The sequence below is a fragment of the Haplochromis burtoni genome, unplaced genomic scaffold (assembly GCF_018398535.1).
Source record: "Haplochromis burtoni strain Fernald_Lab_line unplaced genomic scaffold, NCSU_Asbu1 Contig_109, whole genome shotgun sequence".
Lineage (NCBI taxonomy): Eukaryota > Metazoa > Chordata > Actinopteri > Cichliformes > Cichlidae > Haplochromis > Haplochromis burtoni.
The window spans coordinates 681,205-704,863 of NW_024582470.1; the positions used below are offsets into that span (position 1 = coordinate 681,205).

The 23,659-nt window shown below is 40.1% G+C and overlaps 1 protein-coding gene across 1 annotated transcript in view; it reads right to left on the bottom strand.

Moving 5' to 3' along the window:
- Positions 1-10,166: 10,166 nt before the first annotated feature.
- Positions 10,167-23,659, bottom strand: part of postna (periostin, osteoblast specific factor a) — an 18,466-nt gene continuing 4,973 nt past the window's right edge. Inside the window, 23 exon segments of the mRNA XM_042223347.1 lie at positions 10,167-10,843; positions 10,926-10,961; positions 11,048-11,134; positions 11,342-11,386; positions 12,886-12,915; positions 13,025-13,177; positions 13,180-13,276; positions 13,352-13,596; positions 16,066-16,101; positions 16,191-16,236; positions 16,330-16,397; positions 16,486-16,588; positions 16,938-17,068; positions 17,240-17,370; positions 17,981-18,117; positions 18,529-18,677; positions 18,864-18,998; positions 19,088-19,300; positions 19,973-20,114; positions 20,240-20,386; positions 20,502-20,666; positions 20,770-20,927; positions 21,033-21,097. Of these exon segments, the coding sequence (XP_042079281.1) occupies positions 10,788-10,843; positions 10,926-10,961; positions 11,048-11,134; positions 11,342-11,386; positions 12,886-12,915; positions 13,025-13,177; positions 13,180-13,276; positions 13,352-13,596; positions 16,066-16,101; positions 16,191-16,236; positions 16,330-16,397; positions 16,486-16,588; positions 16,938-17,068; positions 17,240-17,370; positions 17,981-18,117; positions 18,529-18,677; positions 18,864-18,998; positions 19,088-19,300; positions 19,973-20,114; positions 20,240-20,386; positions 20,502-20,666; positions 20,770-20,927; positions 21,033-21,097 (2,575 nt within the window). The 3' untranslated portion in view covers positions 10,167-10,787.

Genomic DNA, 23,659 nt, shown 5'->3' on the forward strand with positions numbered 1-23,659 from the left:
AAAGCATCTTTCTTTCAGCTTAACGAGTGAACCGTCAGCTCGTTCAAACACACGTTAAAGTCCGTTTGGCTCGACACCACCAAACAGAGGCAGCAATGTAACATAGCTAACGTTAACAGTGCAGTGAATCCTGCTTGTGCCGTGATATTCAGGACTGCAAACCGAGCAGCATCACTGACTTTCAGCTTGTTGTGTTTGTGGATATATGACTGACTTTAATTATCCACAAAATCATCACATTCTCTGTAAGATTAAGGTCAACTTTATATATATTTTGAAGTAGAGGCTTTAAAACCAAGTTAACGCTGCAAGTACAAACGTCACTAATGTCACACAACTTTGCCGACATGTGGCCAACAGTAATGTTTTAATGTTCTTCGTTAATAAACATTCGCACATAAATAAGTGACATCATATTCAGTACTTACTTTTGACAGTTCACTCTTCGGCCGGTCTGCTCTGCCGTATTTTGCGGCAAAATTATCCACACCCACCACCGCGCTATGAATTGTGGGATATATGGGACCACGAAGCGTGCACCGGACCACGCTATTTGGGGAACTCGACGGCGCAGTTGGAGTATGCATTTGAAGTACACTTCAAATTGGGACAGCCGTCGTCGCGTGGTGGTGACGTAATCGCACTTAAAATGCGTCCTTAATGTGTGCAGACCCTGAATTGGGACACAGCCATAGTGTGTGTTACCTCGTCCTCGTTGCTGGTTTGTCTGCGTCTCTCCGTCCGTCTTTCTGTGTATTTCCCCGTACCTCCCTGCATCTTGGTTTCTGTTTAGTTCTGTTAGTTTTCCAGTTTAGGTTTTCTTAGTTTCATGTTTCACCCGCGTTATCCCTGTTGTATCCACTGCTGTTTAATAAACTCACTTGCACCAGAGCTGCCGCTTCCTGGGTCCTAACTAATTCACACGCTTGCCCCGGCAACCCGTGACACAATTTTTATGAAAGACCTGGAGAGCTGGTATGCACTGTTTGTTATTCTTTTTATTTATCAATACATTATCCTCTTATTTAAAATCAATACCAGTGCAGAAAACCCCCTAAAAAGATGATGATGGAAAAAATCCATAATTTTAGAAAATAGTGTGTATTAAAACTAGTGCTGTCAGCGTGAATCTCTCGTCTCGTTATCTCGTTTAACGAGATTAACGCTGACAGCGCTAATTAAAACCATTACTGTTACCTAAACAGTTCAAAAACAGATGCCTTGAAATAATCAGCAATTATGACCACAGCTTTCTGAGAGTTGTAACATATTAGCCAAATAGATAAGGTTGTATCACAACTGATTATTTCAGTGAGTTACATCAACGAGTAATTGACGTAACTCAAAGTCAGCTGAGATATGAGAGAAAAGAAAGAAATAATCGCACATCTACCCAATGAAACTGTCATATAAAGGGATAGTGGGGATTTCCACTTTTTCTGATCAAATGAAAAACAAAACACAAATTAAGGCCTGTGTCAAGTTACATTTACTCACTAGCCAAATAGAAATACAGAAAAACGGAGCCCCCTAACCTACTGTGTAATCAAGAAGTAAAGACAAGGAATTTATGCAATTGTTTCTTCAGTATTTTAATGACATGGGGATACAGGCAGGGTGGTATATTATGTCTCACAGTAAGAAGGTCCTGGGTTCAAACCTGCTGCCTACCTGGCGCCCTTCTGTGTGCAGTTTCCATGCTACACCTACCCCAGTTTGGGGTCTCTCAGGGTACACTGGCTTCCTCTCAAAGTATAAAGACATGCATGTTAGTGGGTGATTCTTTAGGCGTGAATGTGACTCAGGTTTGTATCCCACCTCTTGTCCTATTACAGGTGGGGGCAGGCTTCGGCCAACCCTGAATTGGATAAGTGGAAGAAAATGGATGGATGGTGATACAGGCTAAACCAATAAATACAACTAAATAAAACAGTTGCAGATTACACAGTGTGCAACAATGGAAAATAAAGTTAATACCATTCTAATAAAATGAAAATGTGAAAAAAAAAATGCTAATCTAGTTTCAATTTCTCCAGCAACATATACAGGTATAAATTGTGAGGCCTCCCTTTTAAGAAACCTCTGGATCTGAAAAACCTCCAGCTCGCACTGGAACAGTTCCTGAAAAACCAGGCCAACGTGAAATGCCAAAAAAATTGTGGCCCCCCTTATTTGGATTTTATTTCTTTTTATAACTCATCCATCTGGATACTGGAGTTAGGAATATGGCAGCTTTGATTGAAAGGTGTCCCAACAGAGGGCCTGTAGCTGATTAATGCCTCCTAGCCCTCACGACTGTAGACTGGAGTCACTGGAGTGAATCACTCCATCGCGTTTTTGCTGTTGTAGTGAATGAAAGTCTGTTGCTTAGCATTATGTCTATGCATTGCACCCGTATTGTTCTTCTGCAAATACGGTGTCTACAATTTTCAAGATACGATGTTCTAATTTTATGCAACAGTAGATACCAATAACAACTTGAGTTGATTTAATTTAGGTGAACATCGGGTCAAAGTCGGTTCGCATTTTTCCTTGATCCTCATTGTTAGCTGCCAAGGTTAAAGTTGACCTTCTAGAAACCATATAGAGTAATATATCTCATGAAAGGGGACAGAGAAAGCTTTACACACAAGTGTAATTTTTTTCAATACGAAGCCCGACAGTGTTGCAATTACAGCACAAAGCTTTGCAAAATTGCATGCTGCATGAATATATCTTAAAATCTGATGTTGTAACGGCTTATAAAAGCCAATGATTTCAGGGAATTCTCCTCCACTTGTATGTGTAAAGATAAAAAATTATTATGTAATGCTTCAAGGTCATAGGTTATAGGTTTGGCATCCGGAAATTGTTATAAAAGCAGGCTGACGTCAGCATGTTGTCATAACAACATTCTAAAACATCACAGTTTCAGTATAGCCCTTGCCCTTAGGGGGGAGTTGCACTCTCTTGAGTACTCTTGTTTATGCTAAGGAAACTATTTTTGAAGTGATGACATAAATCAGCCTTCAACCTCTAATCCAAATTTGCCCACTTATGGGAAATGCTAATAATGAATGATTTCAAAACATCCAAAATCCATGGGTAATGTCTATCACCTCAATATTTACATTTTATACAGTCCATGGTGGTTTTCCACATAATTTTGGTAAAAGGAACACGTCAGTTATTCCAGACACAATGAATAACACTTTTACAAATGCGTGTGTTTTATATTTTATGTGTGCGTGTGGGAACGGCTCACATGCATACATAAAACAGGTGCTGTGCATGTCTCTGTATTGTCACTGCTATCAGCAACTGAGATAGCCAGCACCCAACCTTCTTTCCTTCCTCTGTGTCCTCATAATACTTACACAATCTGTTGCACTTTTCCTGCCCAACTCCCTATTGATTCCTTGGAAAATTGTTCTTGTGAGTATGGCTGGTAATGGATGAGCTCACTGTGCATGTTCTGTGTTAGAGGCTAGTCAAGGCTTAGATGTAAGATCAAATAAACTTTCATTCTACACAGTAAAGGTAGATTTAAATGAGAAAATTGCCAAATTATAAGGAAGTTTTCAATATATCTATATCAATATCCATCTAAATATATATATTTAACTATCTCTCTCTCTCAAAACAAAAAGCAACAACAAACACGTCCATGAGAGTTTCAAGTTTCCGTTCCCTGTCTTGTCACTCAGCTCACACACAGAGAGAGCCTCTTTGGCTTGTGCTCTCAAAGGGCATCTCCAAGGCCTGACATCATCCTCTCCACAGTCACACCAATCACATTAATTTCACCCTCTATGGAGGAACTACTGGCCAGGAGCACAAATGGCTCCAGTGATTCTGCACAGGAAATTCTGCTTTACTTAAGTTTGAAGCTTGCACATGTTACTGTCTGTTGAGTCTTGGCAGTCATAGCCATCCTTCAGTGATGTGGAATTCTCCCGGACAGACCACAGCATCCATTCTCCAAAATCTGCTGGATCATGTGGTTTAATGCTGCAGCACCTGCAGTGTTTATGACTGGAAATGTTTCTCTACTCAGTGTTGTTTTCTTTAAATGATTATAGTTTAAATTCATTTTTTGTTTGAATTACAGTTGGGGCTGGGTATTTCATTTTTGGTCTGATATTCTTGGGTACACGAAAAACATTTCTCTTTTAGATGCTTTGGAAGACTCAGTTTTTACTCTTCTATATTTATTTGCACCATGATAAATTTTCACAATCAAAGATATTCCTGATGATCTGTTTGCACAGTGTACAGTACAGATGTACTGTATGTATTTTATACTTATTTGCTATTCACATATAATATGGCAACCTTATATATATCCAATGTTATGACATTTCATATCTCCTCTACTACCAATCTATGATGTTTATGCCATAAAAGTGAAGACATTTCCTTTTGATGTTTTCTTAATTTAAATTTTTCAAGTTCTGGTTTGACTCCTCATTTGTTAAAGATACCACCTGTAAACACTTTACTTTAATGTAGCATAGTAGTCTTTGTATGTAATATGTAACAGCAGAAAGAAATCACATAGTATGATTAGTAGCAGTGACATATTTGGAGTCATTTGTAAATGCTAGATGTCACAGTACATTAATCTTAAAGTGAATCCTGGATGCCACTTTGCTATTTGTCTCTGCAGACTATCCTTGAGTTCCATAAATTTTAGATCTGCAGCTATGGTCAGCTGGTTTTAATTTAGAGTTGGAGCATCAACAGCAGAGCTGTCTGGCATTGATGGGGAAGAGTGTACGGATCCTTTGGGTCAGAGCCCAGGAGATATAGCGCAGTTTCAGTACATAAAAATTTGGCCAGAATTTGTCTACATGATGGAAAAAAATTGTACAGGGATCAATGCAGGGAGCAGTGCATGTGGCACAAAAGTAATAACGATGATATATCTTTGCTAATCAAGCAATTAAAAAAAAAAACATTTTGGGGCTGATTTATTATGGATGATGAATTAACATAAGAACCAGATTTAAGAGAAACATTGCCTCATTAAATTATTAAATTAAATAATCAGTTTTATTACTTTGCAATTATTCAGGGCTGATTTTGTTTTTTGTTAATTTATTACGCTCCTTTGTGTATGCAAAGTTTGATCTTTCTCTAACTTTCAATATTAAATGTGTTACACTGAATCATAACAAAGGAATTATAACAAATGCAATGTGTGTGTGTGTGTATGTGTGTATGTGTGTTTGTATATATGTATGTATGTATATATATGCATATATATGTGTGTGTGTGTGTGTATATATTGTATATATATATATTTATATATATATATATATATATATATTATATATATATATATATATATATATATATATGTATATATATACGTGTATATATACACGTATATATACACATATACACATATATATATACATATACACATACATTACATATAAATACATATATATACATATATATATAATACATATATATATGTATATATACATATACATATACATATATATATATATATATAATATAAATATATATATATATACATATATATAATATATATATATATATATATATTTGGTTATATATTATATGTATGTGTGTGATGTTATATATGTTGTATATATATGTGTTTTTATATATATGTGTGTTATATATGTATGTGTGTGTATATATGTATTTGTGTGTGTATATATATGTGTTGTAGTATATTTGGTATGTGTATATGTGTTGTTGTATATTGGTTGTGATGTGTGTGTATATAGTGTGTATATATATATATATATAGAAAATAAAACACCCAGCACTGCGCCTGTGGCAGGTTTATCTCCAAGCTCGGGCCGGATCTGCTGGAGCCACTCGCCTAGCTTGGGAGTCACCGCACCTAGTGCTCCGATTACCACGGGGACCACTGTTACCTTCACCCTCCACATCCTCTCGAGCTCTTCTCTGAGCCCTTGGTATTTCTCCAGCTTCTCGTGTTCCTTCTTCCTGATATTGCTGTCATTCGGAACCGCTACATCGATCACTACGGCCGTCTTCTTCTGTTTGTCTACCACCACTATGTCCGGTTGGTTAGCCACCACCATTTTGTCCGTCTGTATCTGGAAGTCCCACAGGATCTTAGCTCGGTCATTCTCCACCACCCTTGGGGGCATCTCCCATTTTGACCTCGGGACTTCCAGGTTATACTCGGCACAGATGTTCCTGTACACTATGCCGGCCACTTGGTTATGGCGTTCCATGTATGCCTTGCCTGCTAGCATCTTGCACCCTGCTGTTATGTGCTGGATTGTCTCTGGGGCATCTTTACACAGCCTGCACCTGGGGTCTTGCCTGGTGTGATAGACCCCAGCCTCTATGGATCTTGTACTCAGAGCTTGTTCTTGTGCTGCCATGATTAGTGCCTCTGTGCTGTCTTTCAGTCCAGCTTTGTCCAGCCACTGGTAGGATTTCTGGATATCAGCCACCTCCTCTATCTGCCGGTGGTACATACCGTGCAGGGGCCTGTCCTTCCATGATGGTTCCTCGTCTCCCTCCTCTTTCTTGGGTTTCTGCTGCCTGAGGTATTCACTGAGCACTCGGTCAGTTGGGGCCATCTTCCCAATGTATTCTTGGATGTTCGTTGTCTCATCCTGGACTGTGGTGCTGACACTCACCAGTCCCCGGCCCCCTTCCTTCCGCTTAGCGTACAGCCTCAGGGTGCTGGACTTGGGGTGAAACCCTCCATGCATGGTAAGGAGCTTTCTTGTCTTTATGTCAGTGGCTTCTATCTCCTCCTTTGGCCAGCCTATTACCCCAGCAGGGTACCTGATCGCGCTACGTGTTGATGGCCCGGATCTTGTTCTTACCATTCAGCTGACTCCTCAGGACTTGCCTGACCCTCTGCAGGTACTTGGTGGTTGCAGCTTTTCTAGCGGCCTCTTCATGGTTCCCATTTGCCTGCGGGATCCCCAGGTACTTGTAACTGTCCTCTATGTCTGCAATGTTGCCTTCTGGTAGTTCAATCCCCTCAGTTCTGACTACCTTCCCTCTCTTTGTTACCATCCGACTACACTTCTCCAGTCCGAAGACATTCCAATGTCATTGCTGTATAGCCTGGTAGTGTGGATCAGTGAATCGATGTCTCGTTCACTCTTGGCATACAGCTTGATGTCATCCATGTACAGGAGGTGGCTGACAACTGCTCCGTTCCGTAGTCGGTATCCGTAGCCAGTCTTGTTAATGATCTCACTGAGGGGGTTCAGGCCTATGCAGAACAGCAGTGGGGACAGAGCATCTCCTTGGTAGATCCCGCACTTGATGGTGACTTGTGCTATGGGGGGCTATGGGGGAAACACCAAGACGTTCTCAAGCCAGCCAAGAGATATAATCTCTCCATGATGTCCTAGGTCTGCCGTGGGGCCTCCGCCCAATGGGACATGCCCGAAACACCTCACACAGGAAACGCTCAGGAGGCATGCTGGAACCACCTCAAGTGGTTCGATGTGGAGGAGCAGTGGCTGTACTCTGAGCCCCTCCCTTAGAAGTCCCCTCCCGAACTTCTCAACCTATCTAAGGGAGAGGCCAGCCACCCTTTTGAGGTAGCCCATTTCCACTGCTTGTATCCGGGATCTCGTTCTTTCAGTCACTATCCACAGCTCATGACCATAGGTGAGGGTAAGGATTCAGATTGTGTGGTAAATCAATGATAAACTTTGCTTTTACACTCAGCTCTCTCTTCACCTCAATGGACTAGTACAGCGCCCGCATCATCAATCCATCTGTTGATCTCCCGCTTCTTTCTCCCATCACTTGTGGACAAGACCTCAAGATACTTAAACTTCACCACTCCACCACCTCTCCAGGTGCTGAATCTCATTCCCACCACTTCACAGTCAGCTGCGAACCGTTCCAGTGCGAGCTGGAGGCCATCACCCGATGAAGCTACAGAACCACATCATCTGCAAAAAGCAGAGATGAGATTCTAAGACCACCCAACTGAAAGCCTTCCGCCACTTGGCTACGCCTAGAAATTCTGTCCATTAAAATTACAAACAGAATCGGTGACAAAGGGCAGCCCTCACTGAGTCCATCATCATACCGAACCCACGGAATGAATCCAATAAATTGCCGGCTATGTGGACCAAGCTCTTTCACCGGTTGTATAATGAGCGAATGGCCCGTAGCAATGGGCCAGACACCCCATACTCCCAAAGCACCTCCCACAGTACACTCTGAGGGACACGATCAAATGCCTTCTCCAAGTCCACAAAACACATGTAGACTGGTTGGGCAAACTCCCATGCACCTTCAAGTATCATTGAGAGGATAAAGAGCTGGTCCAGTGTTCCACGGCCTGGATTGTTCCTACTGTATCCGAGGTTCAATTAACAGAGAGACTCTCCTTTCCAGCATCCTGGCATAGACTTTCCCAGGGAGGCTTAGGAGTGTGATGTCCCTATAGTTGGAACACACCCTCCGGCCACCCTTCTTAAAGATGGGAACCACCACCCTGCTCTGCCAAGCCAGGGGTACTGCCCCTGATCTCCATCCAACATTGTAGAGGCTTGTGAACCAAGGCAGCCCTACGACATCCAGAGGCTTCAGAAACTCACCCCAGGGGCTCTGCCACCAAGGAGTTGTTTAACTGCCTCAGTGACCTCGCCCCCAGAGATAGGCAAGTCGTCCCCTCGTCCCCAGACTCTGCTTCCTCCACGGAAGACGTGGGAGTTGGATTAAGGAGTTTCTCAAAGTATTCCTTCCACTGCCTAACAATGTCCCCAGTCGAAGTCACAGCGCTCCACTCCACACAGTGCAGGTAAAACATTGTTTTCCCCTCCTGAGTCCTCTGACAGTTTTCCAGAATCTCTTTGAGGCAGTCTGAAAGTCTTTTTCCATGGCCTATCCGAACCTCTTCCACACTCGAGTTTTTGCTTCAGTCACTGCCCGATCTGTGTTCTGCTTGGCCTTGGGTTACCACCATGACAGGCACGAGCCACCTTGTGGACGCAGTGGCTTCAGCAATAGAGGTGACTCAATGTCCCAAGTCTCCCCTGGAATGCTGTTGAAACTCTTCCCGAGGTGTGCGTTGAAGATCTTGCGGACCGGGGCCACTGCCAGGCTTTCCAAGCACACCCTCACTATAAGTTTAGGTGGGCCAGGTCTGTTATGTAGTAATAATAATAATAATAATAATAATAATAATAATAATAATAATAATAATGTGTCTCTGTTACTATCATAAGTAATTATCCTCATAATAACAATATTCAGTATTTTTCCGTGTCTGTGAATGAAAGAAGAGAACAAAAAACATGCTGAAAACACAGAGTAAGCTGCAATTTGTTTTATCAGGGCCTTGTGATGTTAAGCAACCATTCCTTGTGCAAACTTGAACTTTTCAGAGGCAAGCTGCCACCAGTCATTTAAATGATATTACTAAAGAGCTACACCATGGACAGAAGCTTCTTGCGTAATGGTGATTCTTAGAAGCAAAAGTAAACCAGGAAAACATGAGGTCAATCCGTGCATGTGCTACAGTTAAGACACTCCTTGGTTGAAATCCAAAAGTGAAATTGGTCCAAAATTTTGCTTTCAAAATATTTTGAATAATTTAGTCAGATAAAGATCGTACGATATGACAGCAAAGTCATCACAGCTCAACAGGTAGCTGCCAGGGCTATTGATTTGCAGATGAAGCATGCTTGATACTACAATTCTTGAAGCTGTTACCTGTACATTAGTAGACACAATCAGGACTAAGTACACAATAATAACTGTGTAAAACTTTTTTTTTGTTTCTTTTTAACCTGCATGTTATACTCATTAACATATTAAAAATATACTGTAAGTGATAATACTTTGGATAATGTAATAATATACATGAGATATAATTGTGAACATTTCTCATTTAAACCATTTAAAAAAATAGTAAAAACGTTATTCAGTTTTACATTTGATTTCAGGTCTATGGACTCTTATGAAAATTAAACTTAGGTTTATAGACATCTGTCTGAGGAAGTGATTGCTCATCTGATTTAGTGTCAATACTCTTGAAAACCTTTTGATTGCTTTATGCTTTTTTGGGGTTTTTTTCACCAACACTTTACTTTCAGTATATTCATATACACGATGTAGCTCTACAGACAGAATAGCCATGTTAGATAATGGAAAAGTAGATGAAAGGAATTTCTTTAGTCATAATCTGCATTGTATTCACACATTTATTGGTCAGTTGTTTGTAAGGTACAAACATAGGATTGTAAAGTCTGATTGTGTATAGACATACACGAGTCAAGTTCCCGATCAAAAGTATGAAACATCTGTCGATCTATCGCCGTCATGATAGAAAAAACCCCATCGTGGCATTTTAAAATGATCATGCCATAATTTACAGAGGTACAGTAGAAGATCTACCGGTAGCAAAACACTATTTAAAACAGAGCACCATATGACAAAAAACAACAAACCAAAAGAATACAAAACTCTTTTGTACTAATCTGTTTGCAAAGTGATATCGAAAAAACAAACAAACAACAATTCTTGTACAATATACCTCACCTTTCACCCTATTTTGCCCCCACATTAAAAATCACTATTCCTTACACACCAAAATTAGGGAAATAAAGAGTTTAATCGTATGGCTATTACACGAACTGTGCCTCAGATGGAGTAACAAACAAACTTAATGGTTCTTTGGATTAAGAAATGGCTAAATTAATTTAATCTCAATCTGCGGTTTTTCAATCCACCACTGCTCGACCAGGAGCGCTGGAGATGCATACAATCCTTGTGGTGAGCCCTAAGCGTTTATCTTTCTGCAAGATTCACTCCCTTGGCTTATGGTGACGCCTGACCAGCCTTGCCCGCCTCTTCATTCCAGCTGAAAAAGACGAAGCAGAGCGAACAAAATGTATTAAGAAGATAAAGGCTGTGAATGCATCAGCAAGTAATTATACTGTTACCTGGAGCTTTCCTGGCAGCAGCAAATCTACCTCCTTCTGCAAATTTAAGAGATAATATGGTTAGTTTGTATATTAGAGATATACAGACAAGTATGTCACAAAATTAAAGTCAAAGCACTTACCTTTAATGATTCTGCTAATTCTCTCAGACTCCTCATCGATCAGACTTGGGTCTCCGTGGATTGTAGTGATCCTGGAAAAGTCTGGGCCTGAACGTTTGAAACAAAATCATTACATCTAAAATCCGAAATCATGTTCTGAGTCAAATCAGTTTTTAAAAAAGCTTCATGATTACTTTCCTACCTTGAGGTATCCACTTGCACTGAATATAGATTTATAATCATGATCATTTTAAGGAAATTAAACATTTGAAATAAACCTATTTGGTATAAAGTGTTTATGGGAGGACACATTACCCTCAATGATCTGAGGCTCGTTCGCCGTGGTGTGTCTGGCTCCACCTTCAGACCGGCAGCGGAGAAGGGTGTTGAAAGTCATTTAACGACTTAGCAACTGTACAAGTACTGACTGACAAATGGACAGACTGACAGGCACATACACCCCATAAAATACTGTACCTCCTCCGCCACCACCAACACAGAGTCAAGCACACATGGGTAAGCTTATGAACATACACAAATTGCACACAGACGCACAGTACCATTAGCCCAAGAAATAAGCTGCAAGACACCAGAAAAGCAGCTGAAAGATCACCTGCTATTGTACCCAAAAGACAATGGCCCAATGGTCTGATAATATAATAATATAATTTGCACACTGCACAATTCTCACACATACATGCCACAACATAGAGGATGTGCAACCTCCCCTAAGAAACAACAACATCTATACTAGGATGGAATTGGATGTCTATCCAGCAGATGGATTGCAAAAATGAACCTATGTTAATGCATGCTTGCCAAAGATTGTCGTCATATTCTGTGCAATCCCATGAACCAGGCTGTTAAACAGGGCTTTCCGAGCAGTACATATCTGGCTGTCCCGGACACAAACAAACACAAAAACAATAAAGAGCAGTTTGATGTATCCAGTCCGAAATGAGGACTAATTCATTTTTGGGTAAATCTTGCTCCAATCAACACTTGTCCGTCTTTTGGGTACCTCAGTCATGAGCCTCACTGCTGAGTTAATTGCTAACTCCTCTCTCCTTTAGTGTTTTGCTTGTATGTTTTATCTCTAATTCCAAACTCAAATTATGATCCAGCCATCTAAACCTTCATCAAACAACACCTCCCTGTCTGTTTAGTTTGTTGATTATGTTGATTAGTCTGTTGAAGGATCACATTTCCTTCCACCACTACACCTGTAGAACCTTGCAGCCCAGTTCCTGTGATCTCTGTCAGGATTTGAGTCTGCCATTGTTCACCCCGTCGAACACAGCAGTCGTAGATGCTTTCACAAATCTGAGAAACTGAGATGACAGGTTCAAGCAGCAATGGTGGCTTTGACTGCCACTTAGCCAGCCAGAGAAGGACTGGATGTAAACGATCCACATCCTTGGTTTCATTCTACCGGCAGTCAAAATCCAAACTTCAGGCCTTACAATAAAAAAAAATTGATGAAGACCATGGCTGAACAACTGTGCTCAAAAGAGCCAAGTCAATGCATGTGCTTTACAATCCCTTCTCTCTTCTTCTGGTCATCATTATTCTTAAGAAATGCAGTATACACCATAGAGGAAGAGAGAGTAGTTACTGAAGATGAGGCATTCACAAAAGGATCAACTCAAGACAAAGAATGGTGCAAACCAGGAAAACAGTATCTGACTTAGTAGCTGATCACCACACAAAAATGATTAAAGGTGAAATTAAATCTGCATTAAAAGAGAGTGACACACAGTGGCTAATATCATCATGCAGATCTGTTAGAAGGTGCATGAACGCTCTAAGATTAATGCTACTACAGTATTCAAATCAGTAAACATGCAAAGGAAACTCACCTGTGCTGCCATCTCCACCAACACTAGCACCTGTGATTCAAGGCAACATCATCAAATCTGTTCCAAAAACTTTGTTAGCTTCAAATTTGATCATCTATGATGGAAAATGAATGATATAAGCATTTTTTATGAAAATTACCATCAATAACTCTTGTAACTTTAGTAATAGAAGGCTGTCCCTCAATGACCCTGGTGACTTTGGTCTGTGTAGGGTTTCCTTCAATGACCCTGGTGACTTTGGTCTGTGTAGGGTTTCCTTCAATGACCCTGGTGACTTTGGTCTGTGTAGGGTTCCTTCAATGACCCTGGTGACTTTGGTCTGTGTAGGGTTTCCTTCAATGACCCTGGTGACTTTGGTCTGTGTAGGGTTCCCTTTGATGACCCTGGTGACTTTGGATTAACCGTTCATGCTGGTGCTGTCTGTAGCCTTTGATACTGACTACTTTAGGTCTCCTTGGCCTGTGACTTTGGAAGCTGCAGAGTCCCGTTCTATGACTCTGGTGACTTTGGAAGCTGCAGAGTCCCGTTCTATGACTCTGGTGACTTCGGTAAGTGTAGGGTCCCCTTTGATGATCTTGGTAGTAATTGAAAAGTTCGTTTTGATGTCTTCGAAAAGTGAAGGGTCCCCTCCGATAACTCTTTTTACGGTAGTGATAGATGGTTCCACTGAAATAACCCGGGTAACATTGCGGATCACTGTTGACTCAGGAACTGTAGAGAGGGAAAGGTAATTTCAGCATCGGTCAAGAATGTAGGGAATAAGGGTGTAACTCCCTCAAATTCTTTATTATGGAGGAGTCTGAAGGCACATTATGTGTAGTTTTCCAAGCAGATAAGAACACGCATTCAAACCAAGAAGATGGCATGAGCATGGTAAGTGATTGCAGCACTGAAAAAAAGGAGGCCTTAATCAGTCCTGCACTTACACACTTTGAGAAATAATCAGGTCTGTATGAGAATTTTTCACTTTTTTCTTTAGTTGGTTTAGAGTCTTTCTGCTTTAAAAACTACTGGTTTAAATTATAATAAATGAGATGTGAGCATCTGACAAAATATCCCCATCTAACCCCAGAACCTTCCCCAAGAAACGTTTGCCAAAAATATCTGTGTGATTAGTGTGTGTGTGTGTGTGTGTGTGTGTGTGTGTGTGTGATGTGTGTGTGTGTGGTGTGGTGGTGTGTGTGGATGAATCTTTTGAGAGAGAAGGAGAGAGAGCAGTATATGTACAAGAGCCAGCTGAAAGGTGATAGATTTCCATTTTTATCAGAAGGCTGCTCTTTGGCCTGAGGTTGCTTGATAAGTGCCCTTTTTAGTAATCAGAGCCAAGATCATGTCAGTAGAGGGTTTTGATACAGGCGACACGGGCGGTTGCCCGGGGCGGCGGATCAGGCAAAAAAAAAAAAAAAATTGCTCGTACTCATGCTGCCCCGACGTCATGCCAGCGCATATTGGGAATGGCATAGGCACCGATCGGTTTTCTATCGCCCATTTGCTGGGAGTAAGGGCGCCCTCCGTTTGCGAGGTGCGCCTGCTGCTTGCGGCACAGGGAGGACAGGGCGGGGCGGCGGGGGGATTCTCTGGCTGGCTGGAGCAGCATCTAATAACCAGCTCGCAAAATAAAATGAAATAAAAACAAACCAACAAACATGAAAACACCAGACATTATGATACAGACTTATTATTTGCGCCGATGTTTTTTCGAATTTCTGTATGCGAGACGTGAGTGCGAGAGCCCTCAGTGCGCCTGATAGTACAGTATATAGAGAGACGAGACGACGAGGCTCCAGTTACAGCAGTGCAAGTAAACAAACAATAAATATAAGAAGAGTAAGAAAAAAACTATACACTAGGGATAAAGGGATCAATAACAATTTAAAATTTATATTTTATAGTTTGATGGTTTAAAGTCTCACACACAACACGTCGAAAGGGGAGGGAGACCTGCTGCTTCCAAGTAGACCACATTTCATTCATAATGTTTTCAGTCCAAGCACATATGTATTCATGATTTGAATCCTGGGTTGTGCAAAATGGCAGAAATACACCCTAGACAAAGTGAACTAAGGTGTAGGTTTATTAGGTTATGTTGTGGTGATCCTCGGGTTGAGGGATGGGTGTTCATACTGCAGTGCAAAATTAAAACCAAGATGGACAAGAAAAGTTCAAAGCCATCAGGTGCTCAGTTTAGAAAAAAGAGAAAAGAAGAGGAGGAGAAATGCGCAAAAGATGCAGGTAAGCAGATGTGTCATTGGATAATGGCAGGTCATCCTGAGACAATCAGAATCAAAATACTTTATTAATCCCTAAGGAAATTATGTGGGTTACAGTTGCTCCAAGAAGAAATGGTAAAAATAGTAACAGTAACAGACTAAACTCCAAACAATACATTATGTTACAGATTTTAATATAATATTAATTAGTCATTGTCAATTGTTGATTTGTCCTGTTCTCATTGTATAATGAATTATGATGGCTGTATGGTAGCCGTTTGCATACTATGCATACTCTCTCTCTCTTCATATGTGTGTATGTGTGTGTGTATGTTTCTCTGGTGAAATTCAGTATGTGATTTTATAAATACTTCAAGAATGATAAAGTATTTAGCTTACGTAGCTTAGTATGAGGAATAGTTAGGATTCTCTACTCAGATGAGTAATCGCACATCAATTGTATAATCACTGTAAAGTTGTATTTTTAGATTTAGTTATTGTAGCCCTTAAATCTTATGAACATGGTTTCTTAAAAGATAAAAATGAAAATCCCCTTGAGATCTGAAAAACCCTTTGTTTTCTGAACCCACCCAGCAAAACAATGGCCTCTACATAAGTATTACCACAAAAGATCCAAGCAAAGACTGATTTTTCCTTCTTATATTCATTTGTTTGATTAAAAAACATACAAATATAACAACAAATAATATGTCTTAAGACCTACAATCCCTGTCTAATATACAAGTAAGAGTGTCCAGACTTTTAACTGGTACGTACTTACTTCTCTGAGAAACCTCCTATAAGACATGAATTATTAATGTCATTGCAAGACAGATTTCACTTTATGCATATTTGTATTGTTGAGCAAAGAATATGCATTTGTTTTAAAGGAATGTCTGTTATTTGTGATCACTGCAGATTGTAAATCAAATAAGTGCATACTCAAGTCCTTTGTGTAGTTAGGTCTTACCTTCAACAAAATGAGTAGTTGTTGTGATAGTCCTTTCTGAGAAAGTAATAAAATTAGTTTTAGGTTCCTGCTCAGGCAAAAATATCTAAACATAATACAGTGATAGTGATATTATGGGAACTTACTGATGAAGGTGAGTGGGATCTCAGTGTAAGAAAATCCAGAGACAAACTAAAAAACAAAAAGCATAACAGAATGAAAGCTTCAAAAGTCAACCAGTAAAACCTCTACACAAATACACAGACAGGGTTTCCCCTTCACTACCTTTATCTGAATGTACTTAATCAGCTTCCTCAGGAGGATCAGGAGGTCCTGACGGCCCACTGGAAGGTCTGTAAGTAATACACGTCACATTTAATATATATCAAACAAGCAGAATGCAACCAGGCATACAGGTGAACACACAGCACACGTTCTTACCCCCTGGATAAAGAACATTCTTCACAATATGGATCACACCATTTGTTGCCATTAAGTCACTGTGTGGCACATCCACAGAGTTGACATGGATAGAGCTGTCTACCTGGTAAAACCAAACACAATTAAACGTTACCTTCACACAAATTTAAGAATATTTAAGTCATTTAAGAAGAATGCAGTGTGAGAGCTGGGAATTCCATTTATTAACGTTACTAATATCCTACAATTGTCCAACATGCAAAACTGAGGCAAATCACACTTTGAGCTGAGTTTGAAAAGTTTTTCTGCCCGTGGGCTGAATTTTAAACATTAATCTAAGAGTGATTTCATGAGTTTCATTAGCTGATACATCTGAAATTAACGCTCTATGACATTCCTAGAAGGATTTAGAAACTCGTTGCTGGCTTTTTTATTAAAAAAAAAAAAAAAAAAACCTCTAAAAGATGACATACAGATTTAACTTGCAGGTTCTTGCCCTGGAAGGTTTTGAGCAGATTGGTAACTCCTCCCTCTAATCCTCCATTGATGAAGGTCCCATTACTGAAGTGGTACAGCAGGATGTTTCTCAGAACAGTTAGATCACCTGTCGGTGTCAATATGAAGGGATTATAATTCATATTTTGCACAATGTTAAACAATGTTTTTTTCTCATTTCTGCATCAAATAGTTCCCTATTAGATGAAGATACATTGACAGCATTGCTGGGTTTTTCAAAAGATAAGTGCATATGTGCTCACTGCAGTGGGGTACTCACTTTTGAGCAGAGCCATGTCTTCCTTGCTGAGGTCGACAAAGGCATCGTCCGTTGGTGCAAAGACGGTGTAAGAGCCTTCCTGCTTTAACAGATCATACAGACCTGCTGTTTCCATTAACGACAGGAATTTCCTACATTCATTCAAATAACAGAAAGAAAAGAAGAAAATCAGGGATGCAGGAATAAAATAGGCACAACATTTAAGAGCAATGTACAGTTTAAGTGTTTACAATAATCGGTTAGTGGAAATCAGGTGATTTTAATGATCCACTGGAAGTATATTTTTACCACAGCCTTAGTGTTGTGGTTCAGACAGAAAGAAATTTATATTCTATATTTGTGTATTTCCACAAGCAAAATGGTTCTAACTGCAATAACACAATGAATATCAGAACAAATAAAAAAAGGTTTCTCTTTTAAGCCGGGAGGATTATAGTGTTAGCAGGGAAGTTCAGGCAGAGGGTTTGAATGAGATTTGCATGCTCGTGTGGTCCCACTGAGTCACAGATTTGTTTTCCTCAGTTCTTCATCACCAACCTTTACTGGTGCCTTTAATTACACAGTGAGAAATGTTCTGCTGAAAGTGAATCATCAACAGCATCAGAAAAAGATGTTTTATTACGCACACAAGCAATGTGCGATCACTGTTTCCATCCCCACTACTGGTGATAAAAATCTCACTTGACTCAAAGAGAAATCATTTTCCGCAACAAGTATTTTAGAATGATACTTTGCTCTTACTTGAAACGTCCGTCAGCAATCAGGAGCTCATAGATAGTTTTCTCAGGTGGTTTGATAAGAGACCTCACAGAATGGAGCATCCCATTGCTCCCCTCCTTACTGCCACGCACCATACATGTGTTTTCTATGCACACAGCCTGTCAAAAAAGGAGCATTCATAAAGTTAAGCCACAGGTTTAAAATTCACTGTACAAATCTGGTAACTATTTGCTTGTGTGGAGGAGGGCTGTATGCCTTTCTTTTTTTTTGATTGTCATCAATCACAATAAGACAATGTTTCTGTGGAAAAATTAAACCCAGCTGACTCTAATATGCTATCTAGTGGAGCAGAAACACACTTCATCTGCCAAAAGCTGAAGTAATTAGATGTTTACAGATTTTTAAAGACAGCAACAATATACCACACACTTGGTAAGGCTCACATAAATCAGACTAAGTTACTACTTTCTGTGGTTTCTCTCTTTTTCTTTCAGATTTCACTTGGTTAATGTAACAATACACACACACACACACACACACACACACACACACACACACAGAATTCTCACAGTGCGGTAAATGAAGACTCGTAGCAGTTTTCCAGCGATTGTTTCCAGCGTCTGTTCGTTGTAAAGCTCACTCAGTTTCATTTTTGTCTTCAAGATGTGGTTTTCCAAAATGAGTCTCAGCGTGTTTGTGTCCATTGACATCACTTCACCTGACAGAGAGAAATGTCAGAGATTTAAATAAGATGGATAGTTTTAGATCCTGATCAAATAAGGCAAAATGCCTTGCAATTTAAAAGTGTGGCATACATTATAATATTTTTGGTTTGTAAAAGACAAAATATTATAACCACAAAAAAGTGCTACTTTTCTATAGATAAGAACATGTTTCAACTCACTAGTGAAGGCACTGTTGAAAGGAGCTAGGAGGGTGTACTCTGTCTTTGGACCCAGGGATTCAGCTAAGCCCAGTTCAGACAACTTGCTGCTGAAAGTGCTCTTGGAGGTTTCCAGTAACGATTTCACTTCCTTGGCTGTCATGAACAATACAAAAAAGATATGCCTGTGACCCATTAAAAGGAAGACGCCAAACGATTTAAACAACTTCAAAATGTGTTTGTACCTGAGTCTGGGATCAGCATCTGGTCTATCAGGTGGATGACGCCATTGGTCGCTACAATGTCCTTCTTCAGGACCATCTTGATGCCGTTCACAGTCAGACTGTCACCGTCACAGCCAATCTCTATGCTGCTGCCTTCTGCAGTCTCATACATGGATCCTACCATGATTGCTTCTGCACACTGGACACTCTTTAACAGGTGGTAGTTCACCAGGGCTGACAAGGTTGGTCAAAGTGTGAAAGAGGCAAAATTAATTACATTTAATTGAGTAATTAAAAAAACATAAACACAAGTTGAACATAGTTGAACATTTGCAACTCAAATTACACACCTAAAGTATCTAATTATTATGTGAAGCCTGTGCTGTGATGTGTTATTCAGGAATTGCAGGTATGCAGATGAATGAAACATCAATGTTCTCTGTGCTCATTATTCACATTTAGGCATGTATTTATGCCACAGCTGAGCCCGACTATCAAGCTAAGCCAACAAATTTAGCCTGCAAAAGCAATGCATTAGAAACAGAAGCAAAATTTGTATTGTATTTTATTCCAAGAAGAAACCTGTCACTGACTTCATGCCTGTATTCATGACTCAGCAAATAAGCAGATAAGCTGTTTTTTGTGTGGTTTTTGGATTTGTCAATTCAAAAACAAGTTCAAAGTTCAAAGTCCACTTCATATCAATTTGTCTGCGGGCCTACTATGAGCTGTGTGAAGCTGCCGCACACGCTCATAGTAGCTCATAGTAGCTCATAGTAGCTCATAGTAGCTCATAGTAGTAGTGGCCCTTTTTTTTTTTAGCATATTTACCAGGCCACAGGAACAATGTGAAAATGTTAAGGTTGTACTTTATGCTCTCATTAAGGCATCACATTTTTACTGTACCTTTAACAACAGCTGGGTCTTCCATGATATTCTCCAAGTAGTCTGGGTTCATTTTGTCAAAGGCGTCATTAGTTGGAGCAAACAAAGTGTATTGGCCAGGCTCACCCAGCTTGTCCATCACATTGGAAGCTAATGCGATAGCCTGGGGAACAAGACACGACGTAAACATTTTTCTAAGAATCAGATGCTATAATGAGTTGGATAAAAGTTACTGTTTGTTAATGGTGAACTGTACAACTGTAAACTTTTTTGAGAATAGTTTCATACACTAAAAGAGGAAAGGTCTTCATTGAGCTCCAAGTGATCCTTGATGGTGTTCCCCACGGCCTTGATTACCCGATCGATGACATGCACCACACCATTTGTGGCCAGCTGGTTGGCATTGAGAATCCTGACACAGTTCACTGTAACAACCTTAGGAAGTAAATATTTTATGAAGATCAAACAATCAATGGCTTAATTGACTCTTATAGATATAATTGTAATAATCATGCAGCATTGCGCTTGTCTACACCGTTCATAAACTGACCCCATTTGGGTAGTGGTTGAAGTGCAGTCCCTCTTCATTGTACATGGAACTGACAGTCATGCCATTCTTCATGTCTTTGGTGAGGACACGGTGGTTTACCATGTGGTAATGCAGAGCGTTGTAGAGTTCAATGTTCACATTGTTCTCTAGTGCAGATCGTTGAGCCTTTAAAAATCACAGTGTTAGTTTCATCAAAATATAACTGTGTTTGAGCAGACATTATTGTAAATGCATTTCTCTCTAAGGTTTTAAACACAGGTTTACTCACAGGGTCCAGGTCATCCCAGGCATCATTGCTAGGTGCAAACAAGGTGAAGGCACCTTTTCCCTCAATTTCTTTTCTCAGTTTAGAGACTTCAGCATATCGCTGTGTGGTTGTAGCCTTGACAAAGCCCAGTGTACCATACACATGGTCAATGGGAGCCACTGGTGGTAAGGTTGAGAGTTGTGAGAAACCAGAGGAAATATTCATATTGAATATATTGTAGTTTTTAGTTGATTTTGAGTGAATCTGTTGAGCCATCCACCTACCTGCAGTGCATCCTTTCGTACCCTCGAGTTTCATATAACCTGGACAGCATTCATATACAACCACCCTGCCAAAAACATTAAAAGAGCAGTGAGTTATTCAATAAGTAGATAATCATTAAAAACATAGATTAATTTAATCCAGATATAAAATGTCAAAAATAAAAAATTTAATTGTTCAGGGTTGTGCATCTTTATCATAAAAATTTCAAACAGAGCAAGAGTCTACATGACTCTAACACAAGGCGATGAACCGAAACAAAACTATACCATCTCAACAAACTAAAATAAATGAGTCATTGAAAAAAAACCTGTGCAGCTGTGAGATAATGAGGAGCCCTGGGAATGAGGGCATTGAAAACAACAAATGAGGAAGTAACTCTTGACACTGGCTGACCTGAAAACCACATAGTAAACTTATGAAAAAGTTTGACATGAATTAAACATAAAAAACTGTCAAAAAACCAACAAGTTAAGCAGACTGGAAAGGAGAAAAAAACATTTACATGGTTTGTGTTTCCACAAGAAAAGTGACAAAGAGCTCAAAAAGTCCCAAGAGGAGGTTAATCGAGAAAAATTTGGTGACTGGGAAGATCTCTAGTAACTTTTTTTCTGTCTTAAAAAGAAGAAAGAAAAAAATTACAGGACCATGTGTAAGCAATATTATCAAAAAACAGACTGTTATCTGATACATTTTTATGGACAACTCTAAGTTACTTAGTTTCCTCTCTTCCGTGTGGTACACTGCTGTCAGACGTCTCACTTGTCAAGTCGAATCCTGTAGTCTGTAAATTTTCCAGAAAACATTTTCACAGATTTTCATTCTTTAATTTCACTTCTAAAAAAACAGACGGGTGTCTTCATTTAGATTTTAGGTGGAAATAAAGGCTTATCAAAACTTGTAAAAGCGTAACTCAAAGAAATGTGTCATGGACCTGGATCTGGTGACCCAGGGTTCATGAGCGTTTGTGGACTGTTTTTTTTTATGGGTTTGTCTTGGGCTGTTTATGTGTGGTGCTTGTGTCCCTCTTTTCCATGTTTGTGTGTGTGTGTGTGCATAGGCGTTTATATGTGTGTGTGTGTGTGTGTATCCGGATGGCCGGTTTACAGGCACCGTCAGGCCTGGTGAGTGTGTCCCCGCCAGGCTGGCCACACCCGAGGAGGATGATGGCACACACCTGCTGCTGATCAGCCTCGTCTGGGGGAGCTACTTAGAAGAGTGGCTGAGCTTCCCGTGGATGCTGGATCGTTGCAAGACTTCCCGTCAGTTTCCCAGTAAGTCAGTCGAAAGGGTGAGTCTATCATAATTGTGGGCTTTCTAACGGCTGCCTCTGTGATTTCTACAAGAGGATTGCAAAGACAAGAGGGCAGCGAGCACGTTGTATGGAAGCACAAAGGGAGCAGAGACACAGAGCACGGACACTGGGGAACGCACATGGGGAACGCGCATGGGATTGACTGTCATGTTATTATTTACTGCACTGTAAATACACTCACTGTCTGCATCCAAGAGTCCCTTGTTTGGGTCCTACTTTCCCCGTTCCATGACAAAATGCAAGATAAGCACCAGATAAGCTGTGCTCATAACAGGAGCTCAGCTGGCACTCTTTGCATTGGCATGAATGAAAGAATGAGGTGTGAGAAGGCTAATATAATGAGACACAGGACAGTACTGTAGCTCTAATGTGAGAAGTTTTACTGAGAGTAAACAAACCATAGATGGTTTGACAGCATTTGATTAGGATTAGTCCCCAGTTAACGAACATTTTCTAAGACAAACTAGGAAGCGAATAACCTGTACTGGGGTTTAATTTGAAACACTTCCTGAGTTTTCAGCTCCGGAAATTAGTTTCGACTTTTTCTTTGAGCTCATTACACTTTCATTACATTTTGCAGAACTTGAGGTTTTCCTGCCTTTTTCTCATGGAAAAATTGTATTTCCACATGTGCACATTAGTTTTTCATGATTTACAGTAAACCAGTCTATCAATAGTTTGCTTTCTATTCAGGAATCGCCAGTATTGATAAATTACGCCAAAGCAATACTTTTTTTAAAAATAGCTTACTGCAAGTACACCAACCTCAACCATAGCTTCTAACTGCATAAAATGTAACATAAAAATGTAATTCTTACAAACAAACAAGCAAGGAACACAACCACAGTCAGTATGCAAGTAGATTCAAGTCCCCTCAACTGAAAACCTTATTCACACACAAGCACACATGTGCATGTACACACACACACTTTCTACAAAGATTCACGCTTGGCAAAGTTAATCCATTTAATTAGTATTTGTGTGTTTATAGATAAACGTCTCTGTGTGTGTTTGATTCTGCTGAATGTGTTGAATTAGTCATTTTGTGCAAAGAGGCATGTTGCTTATAGAGCAATCCCTCTTTGCCTTGACACTAATTTCGGTAATATAAAATACATAAATACCCCTCCACGACTGGCCGTCAGGAAGGTATGAAGTCATTGCTCCCCAGCTACGCTCTGACAGGATAATAGATTCAACAGAGACCTGAAACAGAATTAGCCAGTGCACTGTAGCCAAGCCCCTGGTTGCATCACAGCATGAAACAACTCAATGTGGCTTCCAGATGAGCAGATGTGCAAATATGGGGCTTTG